This window comes from Zonotrichia leucophrys, chromosome 2, assembly GCF_028769735.1.
Source record: "Zonotrichia leucophrys gambelii isolate GWCS_2022_RI chromosome 2, RI_Zleu_2.0, whole genome shotgun sequence".
Classification (NCBI taxonomy): domain Eukaryota; kingdom Metazoa; phylum Chordata; class Aves; order Passeriformes; family Passerellidae; genus Zonotrichia; species Zonotrichia leucophrys.
This window is the reverse complement of record NC_088171.1, coordinates 48,169,090-48,181,682: the sequence shown is the minus strand read 5'-3', so window position 1 is coordinate 48,181,682 and position 12,593 is coordinate 48,169,090. Positions and strand designations below refer to the sequence as shown.

Here is a 12,593-nt window from a genome sequence, read left to right as displayed (position 1 = left end):
CCTTCATTTTGAGGAGTTTTAAAGAAGCACTGTGGTTTAAATGAAAAGTTTAAATGAAAGTTTTGTAAATAAAAGTTCCTGCTCTCTCTCCTCCTTTCTCACACAGACACCCATGGTACAAGGGATTTTATTGTAAGGAGACATTTTTGGTAGAGGTATTACTGTTAAAATTATAGTTACACATCTGCTTAATCAGTGGTCCTAAATTAGAACATGCCAAGAATGAAGTGAAATGACAGTAATAGTTGATCTTTTTCAAATTCTTTGGAAAAACATAAAAAGAAACAAGCTGTCAAACTGCAAATGTCCTGGAGACCTGTTAAATCTGTTTTACAAGGCAGTTGTACAACATTGCCAAAATTAAAGAGAAATTAGGTATTATTTCACTAGACTGATAATCATCTAATCATCACACTGATGTATGTGGGTCTAAGATGAGTTGATCAGAATCTTTTTTCAGTACTTTGGCATTAATGTACATCTGAAGATGGCATAAATTCATTGCAGAGCATGTCGGCATGTATTAAATGAGTACAGCCTGTTAGTGAGGCTGCCAGTGAGTTAAGAAAAGGAGGATTTTAAACTAAGGAAAAAAGACAGATTGAGAACGAGAGAAAGATTACAAGTGTCAATCTGGCATGGGGATCTTACTGCCCTGATATTTGCTATGTTTTTTCATCTTACAGTCCATTAACATTATGAAGCGGACATTGCAGAAATATGGAAGCTATGAAAAATTTGAACAGGCCACTGGAGGCAGCTTGCTGACCAAAAGTCGTATCTGGAATCACGTCAGGAAGTACATGGTGAAAGAAGGCTGTCTTGGTGAGGTAAGTCCTGCACTGGATCAGGAAAGAAACACTTGTGTGGACAGACCTTAGACATTGGATGGACCCAAGAGACCATCTGGGAGGCCTTTCCTCCATAATCACAAGAATATTCCTTACATCATACTTTTCTCATAGCTAAGCCCAGTCTAATGTGTGAACAATTGAAACGACACACATTCATTGTGAAGGCTTCAGTCATCTCTCTGAGCCTGTTTCCTGGTTCATATATGCTTGTTCTTAAATTCTCTTCTTTTGGGAGTACCCAAGAACGACACCCTTCCTTCCCTCCTTTTTTCATCTACTTGGAGACCAGCACATTTCCATTTATTCATCAGTTCTGCCATCTGTTCTCCTGTATCAAATTATTTACACCAAAGGAAAGAGTTAAGAAAAGGCCAAGAAAAATAAGCAGCAGCCCAAGAGAGTGATTTATAAGAAGCAACACAAATGAAAGTGACATAAGTGAATAAAAATGTCTGAAAGAACTTGTTGAGTTGGTTTAAGTGCTGTTTTTTCCTGGCTTTAACCACCTAATTTTTAGAGCCCTGTGAAAAAGAACTTATTTTCTGTATTCAGAATTTTAGAACACTAGTTTGATGAAGGTACATGAAATTGCTTGGAAAAGTCAGATGAAATTGAATGTATAAAAAGGGGATTAATCCAAATGAAATACCAGATGACAGAGTCAAAGACTGGGATGAGATCACTGGAAGTGAGCAAGAGGAGTCTGGAATCATAAGGCAAAAATTAATTTCCCAGAAACTAGGTTTAATTGGTAAACATAATATTATTAGAAGAAACTGCTAAACTCATCACACATTTTTGTGAGACTGTGATTTGACAGTGATAACCAGACTTAACCTTGGTTTATAAGCACAGGATTAATAAACTACAGTTTAGAGCAAGCAGAAAAAAATACATGTTTTGTCTTTTCTTGTACTTTTATTTCCCTCTTCATTTTTGGCTTGGTTTGACTTCATGGCAACTGGATCCTACATCCTCATCCAGCAACCCATGTCCTTCTTAATGAAATGCTTCACTTTTTCTGTGAAAATAGGGATAATACATAATGCTTAGGATGGTCTAAAATATGAAAATACTCTTTTCAGCTGAAGAGGTGTTAATAAAGCTAAGTGGCACCTGTCCTTTAAATCTAAATGCTTTGGGATTTACTTTTTTTTCCTGCCTCTTAAATGCAAGTTTTATGGGACTGATGGTTTGCTGTTGAACTTGAAGCTGAGGGCGAGTTTTGAGTACAGAGAGGTGTTATATTCATGCCTTTGATCTCTGGGTCCTTTATTTTGGATATTAAAAAAGTAATCTTCCTTTAAAGTAGTCTCCCTTGTACTCTTCTGAGCAGTACTGTTCCATTAGGCTTTACATGAAGAGGGAAAGGTGCTTAGTCTTTAACAAAGAGTTTCACTTTTCCCTCACAGTCACTTGTTTAAAAAGGCTTTTTTAAGTCAAATAATACAATATACCAATATGCATTAGTTTCCTTCTGTGCTAGTTTTTGTTTTTACTACCAGTTTTCCAAGAGAAAACAGGAAAGCAAGAGCTATTCTGCTGTGTAGAACAAAACAATGCCCGTATTTCAATATTTCATGTAACAGGAGAAAATGTACACAGTACTTCCCCCTCTCATTCAAGTGGCTTTAGAATTGCAACTGAAATGCATTCAGACAACTAATTATATAGATACCTAGTCAATTTACGTGTTCTTGTCTAGTATTTTTCAGTTCTCAGTAATACTAAGATAATTCAACACAGGTCAAAAACTGGTATTTTCTCTAATCTATTATGCATGCAATTGCTCTCTGCCCTCTGAGTCTAGTCAGTGTTCCCATACTAAATTTTTCAGTCTTACTTTGGTCTATGCTCACCGTTACTCACTCCATAAAGTCTGAGCTTCTGTTAGCAGCCCAGGTGAGCAGGATAAAGTCATTCCGAAGGCTCTCCTCAGGTGACCGCTGATCACAAGACAGATTTGTGGAGGGCAGGGAACCAAAGAGACATGAAATAATGGAAGAGCCAGAGGAAAAAGCAGGATCAGGAGTGAGAAGAGAGCTCTTTCAGTCCTGTCTGAACTCTCTCCTCTCCAGATCGTGGTCCATCTCACGGAGGACCTGCTGTCGCGAGCCTCCATGACGGTGGTGAACGGCCGCCCCACTCTCACCATCAATGTCTCCACCGCGCGCGAGCACTGGCTGGAGGGCATGCTGAGACACGAGATTGGTATGAGCATCACACCCCTGCTGCAGGCACTGGGGAGTGCTTGCATGCATTCTTACCTATGGCACAGTGGTGGGCCAGGCACTGGACAGGTACAGCAAGAGGGAACATCCCTATCCAAATAGCCTGTGCTGGAGATGTGCTAAAGGGAAGAGAAACCTTCTCTTTCCCTAAAGGCAAGGAGAAACCCTTTGAAAAGGATTCCTAGGGTTCATGGACACTAGCATTTCAGGTCAGATCCAGAGGAAGCTTTCAAAGTAAGCCTACCAGCCAGTCCCACTTACAGCACTGAGGTTCCCATGCCAAAGGAATCTTGGAGCAGAAAGAGAGTAATCCTTTCAGATGATGCTAGCCCAGAGGCTCTGCTCCAGGGCATACCTTCTGTGCTGTCATTGCTTAGGGACATTTTGCTCATTAGAGCAATTTTTTTTTAACTACTCTAGAGTTAAAAAAAAAGGAAATAAAAATAGTGTGACTGTTCAACCTTAGCTCCGGCCATGTCACTTTACAAACCTGCATTTGTCACGCTGCACTGCTTGCAAATGTAGGTATGAAGAATTTACCCAGTGATCCCTAAACTGGTGTAAAATTGCCATGGTTTTGCATTATGCAAGGTTGGCCCAACCCTGTGGAAAATTTCTACAAATTTTTCAGTGCATCTGTTTCAACTAAGTACATAAAATATTGATAAACTTGTCTAGTGCCTGAATAGCAACTGAAGAGTAAGCCTTGCAATTGCCTAGAACCCCTGTTACTCACATTTTAGGGGACATAGCATCTTCCAAGGCTGCAGTAGTGCTGTTTAATCACCTTCAGGAGGCAACATTTCTACCCTTTTACTTTGATTTTCCTTCCTGCTGTTCCCTACAATGCCTAGCCTATGCCAGATACAATTCAGCTTGTAAGACTTCTGAAAATTCCTTTTCATAGCTTTAGAAAGTCCTCCTGATAGTTGCATTACTTCAGCATTTTCAGGAATTTCACTTCCAGTCAGCAGGTGAATATTGGCATGGTATATATATCTCTGACAAAATATTCTGTTGTAGACAAGGCTAAAGTCATTGCTTTTCCCAGTGCCCAGTCCTACCAGCTCAGAGTTCTGAAATGGGTATCTACTTATATATTTTATAACTTTTTGTTAATCACTGGATGATTAACATGTTTAAGTGCCAGGTTCCTATTGTTCTAAGCGCCAGATTCCTTTTTTTTTTAATTTTTTTTTTCAGGAACTCATTACTTTCGGGGTTTCAACAACAACAGCCAGCCTTGGTGCAACCGCAACGGCCGCAGGAAGCATGGGTTAAAGCCAATCAACCCCACAGAAGAGGGGCTAGCGAGCATTCACAGTGTCCTGTTCCGCAAAGACCCTTTCCTTTGGAGAGCTGCCCTGCTCTACTACACAGTGTACCAGGCCAGCCAAATGTCCTTCAGTCAGCTTTTCCAGGATGTGGGCAAATTTGTCAAGGACCCCAACACTAGGTGGGATTACTGCGTACGGGCCAAGAGAGGGTGGACTGACACCTCACAGCCGGGTGAGTTCCCTCTTTGTCTTCACTTGTGGGGTTTTCAGAACATGCACAGAGTTCCCTAGTCATGTCACACAGTAAAACCTTTGCAAAAGGGAGAAACTGGGCTCCACACTCTGATGGAAAACAAGGCTGCTCATGGGTGAGACCTTCAAGCTGAATCAGTAAAGGATTTTTTTATTTTTTGGTAGGAATGGAACATAAATGCAAAACTTTCAAAAAATTCATACTCACAGTTTGACCTGCTTTCTACAGATGTAATGTTGCCTGTGGTTATTCACAGGCCCTATTTTCTATGTTTGATTTCTTTTTCTGGCTAGTGGGTTTTTCCTTCTAGCTAGTTTTTTGAAAGGTGTTCAAAGTCAGTGATAAAAATATCTAGTTTTTAAAAATAAAATTGTTCTACTCATAATGGCTTCTGAGAACATGCCTTGACCAAACACTGATAGAGTGCAATGTGTCTCTATTCCTTTCAGGCTGTTTCAATAAGGACCAGGTGTACTTGGATGGCATCCTCCGAATCCTGAGATACAGGGAGTCCATTGATTTCCATCTTCTGACAGCCCTTGGAAAGGTGATTGAACTCATTATTCCCAAGGGAACAGTTTTATCATTTCAGCAAGCCTGCCTGTAATGAACTATGAGTCATGGTGCTTTTACTTTGATCTAGAATTCTCTGCTCTGCACAGCACCTTCAATTACACTGTGCAAGTTGAAAGTATTTTGAGGTCCTAAAAATTTCTATCAGCTTGACCTCATTCTTCACTTATCAGATTAAGATTTTTTTGGTCATAGTTCTCAGACTTTCCTACCTTTATGGGACACTACCTGACTTGCAGTACAACAGACTGCCTTGGCCAAACAAGACAGGTACTAAAAGATGACAAAAGGAACCAACCATTTGACATTAATGCACCCCCCTTCCACCACAAAGACTGTTTAATCTCAAAGTTCTCTCATTGATGGCAGGTGTTTTTAAAAAATGAGGTTCCCCCTCCCCCCCCCCCAGAATAATGATGTTTCTGCATTCACAAATTGAGAACTAATTTTAGGTCCAGTCTAACTAACATCATGGCTTGTTCATTCTCAGCTCATCTGAAAAAGTGAAGAAATTTTGTCACACTTCCTAAACCCAAGGATTGCTAAGCTTTCATAGTTCATTAAGCAGGGTTCATACACAAACAGGGAGTCAAATTGACTTGAGCTTGAATTTAGAGCTGGTATAGCAACATTTCTGCCTATTTAGCAATCAGTGGGTGATAAAGGGAAGGGGCATATTATGGTAGAGGGTTTTGGTCCACATTTGAGTTTTCCCTTTACTGTCACAATCATCCTTATTGATAAGCAAGAGCTATTTAGGTAGCTGAACCAAGTTAGGAAGCTTTGAAAATAAAATCACACTGTCAAATAAGTCTGCAAGTTTCTGTCTGAAATTTCCTTGTGCTTTAAGCCTGCTTAACTCCACACAGCTTCTGCCTGCTAAACCACTGAACACACAGTTCCTTTACTGCTTCTCTTCAGGGAGTCTGCAGGTTGTCAGGCCACTTGAAAAACACACTAAGTCATTCCTTGTAAAATTACAGATGATCCACATTGCATGGCACCCACATTAAGGGTCTACAAGCAATTTATTTCCAGCAAGGTAATAATGTATAAGTGCTTGACTTTACAACTTTTAAAATCAAGGGATCTTAAAATGTGTTCTGAATGGTTTAGCTTCAGACATCTGCAGTCAAGCTGGAAATTTGTGTATCAGGGCAATGTCTGTTCTCAGCATCACAGATATTGAGATCTGCAGAGATCTCAACATCCTCTAGTCCAACTTTCCTGCTAGAGCAGTTTGTCCTGGACCATGTCCAGCTGGCCTTGAATATCTCCACTGATGGTGACTCCATAACCCCTCTGGGTGGCCAGTGCCAGTGTTTTTCCACCCTCATTGTACAAAAGTGTTTTTTGTTCAGATGGAATTTTATGCATTTTAACTGGTGCCTATTGCCCCTTGCCCTGCCAGTGTGTGCTGGTGAGAAGAGCCCCATTCCCATGTTTATACACAATGAGGATTCCTGTGAGCTTGCTTTTCTCCAGGCTAAACAGTTCCAGCTCTCAGCCTTTCCTCACAGCAGGGATGGATGCTCCAGTGCCTTAATCATCTTAGTGACCCTTCACTGGGCCCACTCCAATATATCTTCTCATGAAAGAGAGAAGCATAAAACTTGCACTGGGATCTAGGCTAGTGATTTATCACCACTTTAAATGGGGGATTTACTTGGATTTTTTAGGGTGGCATGGGAGGATCATGTTGTTCCAAAGGGAGTATTAAGCTTGGCTAGCACATTTTCCAGGTCCTGCCTTCCTGTTGCTTCTGACATTACTTAGAGTGTAGAAGAGTGTGGTGTGGATACATGCAAACTGTTCAACATACCTAAAAATGACTAAGGAAAAGGCTTGAAACCTAAGAAAAGGGGATTCTTAAAAGGAGCAGTTTTAAAACTTCACAGGAAAGACACAAATACAGGAAGCACCGCAAAATATTCATATGGTAATTGCATGCAAATATTGCCAAAGAGAAATAGAATGCAGATATTGGGTGCACTTCAGTTTAGAATAACTACCAGAGTTTGAAAAAGTAAAAGCAGCAAAATATCGCCTACTGTTGTGTTTCCCGAGAAACACACAAGCACACTACAAAGAGCATAAGTAAGTCTGTTTTAGCCTCAGTCTTTTTTATCTAGTGCAATGATTAATAAAATGTGGCAAGGAAAACAACCTGTTTCCACCATAGGATGGGATTATGTTTTTGATCTCCTCAGGATGTCAGCTTTGGTAGTTTTTTAGCAATTGCAAGGACTGGGGAAATGCATCCCATTCAAACCATATCTCAGATTATAGATGCATGTTTCATGTTTGCAGCAGTAACAGAAACCTCTGAACATAAATATGAGGGGAGAAGGATCCTTTTTCTTTCTTTAGGCAGGAAAAGAGGTACAATTGAATTTTACATGGTGCTGTGTCCCCAGACTGAGAGATGGTATGGTTTTGTGGAGCTCCTCTCTATCCACTTCTAAGTTAATTAGGTGTAATGCCACACAATCTTCAAACAGCAGAATCTTGGTGACTTGAATAAGCCTGGGCATGGGTGTCTGTTTTCTTAATTGGGTGCATCTTGTCCTTGCAACTAGAAAAGCACACTTGTGTACTGAGATGCAAATTGATTCTCCGTGTGGGCTTTGTTCCATTTATCATTGCTGAGATATGCACCTGTTCTGTGGATCAGGTTTAGTGCAATATGGATTGCACTGTCCTGTTTTTGCAGGAAGCCCTTTCCTGTCCCTTGCACACTGGTGAATCCTTCATGTGCACTTTAATCGCTGCTGAGTAGAAACCATCATCTGCCAAGAGGGCAGGCTGCTTCCAGGAAAACCAGGCCCTGCAGGGCTCAGCTCCTTAGGGGAAACATGGGGCAAAAAGGTTGGAAGGAGCAGGCTCCACTCAAGCCACCTGGCACAAAGCTCGTGTGAAGCACAGCAAGGCTGGGGGCATTGCCAGAGCATATGCTGCTGTCTGCAGGGTGCCCAGAACACACAGCTTGGGGACAAAGTGACAACCACACAGATTTCATCACACTGGACAGCTGCCCAGGGAGTCCTGCTCTCTGCTCCCATGGCAGCTTGTGCCCAGCCAAAGCAGTCATCCCTTCTGGACTATCATTCACAGCATCTTGAGCTACTGTGACTGGAAGTCCTAGCTTTTAGAATCATAAGACTATGAAGATAGAAATACCAATTTTCCTTAGGGAAGAAAGCTACCAGATCCTCTAATAGCTGCAAAATGCGAGTTCAGTACCAATACCCAGAAGGTTCTGATGACATGAGGCAAACCCAGTGTGCACTCCACTATTGAATGAGGAAACAACCTAAAACTGGGGTGCTTAGGTATTGTTCATGCTGTAGTTAGTTACTAGAGATGCATTTTAATTTAGCTTTGCATAAGCACATTTACTCATGAAAATGAAACAGCAAAGTTCAGGTCAGCTGGCACCATGCATTTCCCAAACTGTTTCCTGTGCCATGCCTGTGCTGCCTTCACTTTTTAGTTCCTTAGGCTTTTGCACAGCGTTTTTTCCATTCTCTTGTAAATCTTTCTGCCTTTTTGAGAAGACATTCCAAGACTCACATGTGCTCCATCCTTTCCCTCTCTATTCCTGCAGCTGCTGTAGATGATTCTCATTCACATTCCTACAAGTCTGTTCACTGATTGAATCAAAACAGAATCAGGAATTATGAAGGCATTTGCTAAATTTACACTTCTTTTGCATCTTCCACTGAAGCATACAAGTTGCTCATGTTTTCAAACGCTTCTCCAAGGTTTTAAAATCTCCTGGTCTGAAACATTTTCTCATTTACAGGAGAGAATTTATAGCAGCAGCAACAAAGAGGCAATGGGACTGTACTGCTAAATTGACCCCTGTGCTTCCTTACAGATCTCCTATGAGGACGTGGATCGCCTGAAAGGATTGGCTGTGATTGAGAACATGAGGGTGCCACACTTCTTGCAAGACCACGCCCGGTACATGGAACACTTGAAAAAGATCATGGAAGTCAATGAGCTGACTGATGAGGAGCTCCAGGATCTCATAAATTAACAGTATTAGACATCCATTCACTTACTGTGTGAGGATGTGGAACTGGACTTCCCAGAGCTTGCAAAAAGGGACTTACAAGGAATGGGAGGGAAGAATGGCCAGAATATGTGGAATTCAGAAAAAGCCCCTTTATGTCCTTTTGCATTGTGATTGTATACTGATTATTTTTTAAAGGGATTGTGCATTTTTGTAAAATTTGGCTTAGAAATTCCTCTGCAGTGATCTGTCCAACCATCTACTCTGTTTTGTATGCTTGTATAGTGCTCAGTGCTGTCTCTTGTAATATATTGCCTTTTCCCTCCCAGGTTTAGAGGTGGAGGAAAGGAGACAGAGGAGAAATTCCCCCTTAGTTCACTTTTGTTTGCCTTATCTTTGGTTATAGCTGTCACGGTTCATAGCAATAGAACTGCTGTAGATTATGCTGCATTGCTGTCTGCATAACTTTCCCATTTAGTCATCATTGCAATGAAAACAGAAAGTTTAAAAAAAGTGCACAGAAGCAGGTCTTTGTGCCATGGGATTGAAGTCTGTAACATTACAAAATGTTTCAGGGTTTTGTTTTTTTTTTTTTTAGTGAGAGGATAAGCATTTTAAAAAGAGAGAAAAGGTAGGTAGTGCTGTTTTAATGGTTGTAAACGGGTAGCAAAGCTTTCCCTTTCATTCCCTCAAAAAGTTACACTGTTCTATATCTTTATGTGTATAGTACGTGTTTCAGGAAGCTGAATTCTGTGAAGGGCCTCCCTCCTTTGAGGACAAGCATAGCATGTCTAGGAAATTCAGCATGGCAGTGTTTTGGAAGGAGGATCGAGCAAAACTGTGATTTCATGACCTATAGTTCTAAATAAATTCAGGAACACAGGGCCACAATCCAGCAGAGCAGGCAACACTCACTTCTTCTTTGGATCACCTGAGCCTGCAGAGGACCAGGTCACATTTTTGAGCAGTGCCCCCACACTACAGCAAGCTTGAGCTTGCAGAGCTCATTTTAGAAACAAGATGTGACTGGGGGAGAGAAGACAACTCTCAAGTGCCCTATTCCTGTGTTCCAACAGAAGTGCTGCACCACTCTGGAGCAACTTTACCTCTGTTTTAACTGCTGGTGCTATATCCAGGACCAAGGAGAGAAAGCTCCTTGCAGCAAAGAGAGCTTTCTTTAGTCACATGATGAATAACTTGGATGATGCAGGAGGACTTACTACATAAGCTACATTTTCTGATTGGGGAGTATTATGGAGTTGGTGAGGCAAAGTATTCTGACAAAGGGTTTTGTTTTAGTAGACAACTTTACAAGGGCTCCTCTGAGCTCCTGGGAAGCAGCTGTGGTCAGAGAGGCTGGGCAGAAACTAGTGGGAGCCTTGGACAGGGCTTCTGCCCTTCCTTATCCTGCTGCTCTTGCCCACTGGTAACAGGCCTGGCATGGGACAAGGTGAGCAGATGGAGCCAAGGTTTCCTCCACACCACATTTGCATGGACCTGAGCCACAGTATCCTTCCCCTCTTATCTGTTCTTTAATGTAACAAATGCAATAACTCTCCCACCTTGTTTTGTACCAGGACAGAACCAGACAAATCTTGAGAACATGTTTCCTGATCTATAGGAAAATCTGTGAAGAAAAGGTGACAGCTGGCTAAGAGGTCTGAAGGTTTATGAATAATCCCATAAAAGCAGCTGCCTTTCAGATACTATTGCAGATTGTTTGCAGTGGCTGGCTGACTGCTGCGAAAAAGCAAATGCATTCAACAAGCATAAATTTACTAAATTTAGTTGTTTTCAAGGCAGAGACAGAGAACTGCTTGCAGCAGCCTTAATTTTGTGTTGTCAGTATTGTTGAGGAGCTGAAAGCCATTCAGCCTCTGTATGCTGTTTTCTCCCCTTTCCTCCTTCAGGCTGTCTAGTTTGATCACTGGTGCCTTGGCCTGCCCAGCTTTGTTTTGGAGTTGTGCAGAGCAGGCACAGAGCTGCTGCAGCAGCCTGACAGGAGCCCTTTGCAGTCAGTCCCGCACGTGTGCTCCAGGTTTTGGCTCCTTTGCCAGAAACAGCAAGAAAGTCACACATGACTGAAGTCAAGCCAAGGATTACAGTCAAAAGCTGTCTTTGGAGTGAACTGGGCAGAGATCATTTGAGCTACTCTGTGGAAAAATCTGGCTCACTTTGCTGACCCTGGGGTATGCAAAAGGGACAGTCCTTTAAGAAAGGAACAATTTTGAACTGATTTTATGCTGACAGGAGAGATCCCTGCCTTTCTCCCATGACTTTTATATAAGCAAAGTGGTTTTCTTCCCACAGAAGTAGCATCTTACAATCAAAGTGCTCGTGCATAATGTGTCCTCAAAACCAGGAGGCTGTGCTAGTCACACTTTTGCCACAAAATGCCATGCCTGCAGGCCTGACTCTTTTACACTCTGTAGCCCTAAACACTACTACAGGCCTTTTTTTGCTTTACTTGAAGACCTGCAGCACCCTTTTTTGCAAAGCAGTAGGTGCCATTAAACTTCCATTCTTCATTATTCTAGAAATAGACTTGCCTGGTGCAAAGTTTGGAGTTTGGAAGTGGTCAGCATCCATATGTAGCAATAGGTGAAGCTGTCAGCTTCTGGTTTTGGCATTGTGTCATTCCTCCTTTCTAAAAATGTCTCCAATTTTGAAGTGTAGCTTTTGTAAATTTTCCTGAATTTTTGTTCTTCACTGTGAAGAGGCTGGTTACTGAGTTGTGGTTCTGAAGTTCTGTGATGGAGTGCATGGACAGCAGTGAGCTCATGTCACTGCAGTTTCATGGTGTCAGTGCTGTGTTGGCAGCCTTTCCTGGCTGTCTGCCTTGGTTGCTCTGGTGTATATCTATGTCTTGCTGTGTTACTCCTATACAGAAACCTGGCTGGCATTGGAAAAGCCTCCCCGTTTCACCAGACCAATTTTGAAAGGCGTTTTATACAACTTTTACAAATAAAGACAAAATACTGACAGAGATGAGAGTACTGAAGTGTTACATCATGTTGTGTCAGAGGGTTTCTCCCTCCAGTGGCCTCGGCTCTACAGCAACTTGGACATCCTGTGTTGTGTGTGGAAGAGAGGCCTTTCTGACTCCTTTTCAAAAACATCACTTAGGGCTGGAGTCATGAAGGGTCTGTTGAAGTCTTACACTGGGTATGGCTCTCCCTGCTCAGTCAGAAGGCCTGGCTGCTCACGAGGAAATTATCCTCCTATTTTCTAGGCTATGGTGTGAGGCAGCGTTGGAGCCTCTTTGCTGCAATGCAATTCTCAGCACCATCCATGTGGGAAATGGCAACTCCAAATGTTCCACTTTACCAGTTTGATCCATCCCCAAACCCCCCCCCCTCCCCTGCTGCTTCATTCCAGTGCTCTCCA

At 42.0% G+C, this 12,593-nt stretch overlaps 1 protein-coding gene across 1 annotated transcript in view; it reads left to right on the top strand.

Moving 5' to 3' along the window:
• MATCAP2 (microtubule associated tyrosine carboxypeptidase 2) overlaps positions 1–12,194 on the top strand; it is a 28,086-nt gene extending 15,892 nt beyond the window's left edge. Inside the window, exons 3-7 of the mRNA XM_064704891.1 lie at positions 687–830; positions 2,933–3,065; positions 4,289–4,594; positions 5,065–5,162; positions 9,069–12,194. Coding sequence (XP_064560961.1) covers positions 687–830; positions 2,933–3,065; positions 4,289–4,594; positions 5,065–5,162; positions 9,069–9,230 — 843 coding nt within the window. The 3' untranslated portion in view covers positions 9,231–12,194. The remainder of the gene's footprint in view (positions 1–686; positions 831–2,932; positions 3,066–4,288; positions 4,595–5,064; positions 5,163–9,068) is intronic.
• Positions 12,195–12,593: the final 399 nt, after the last annotated feature.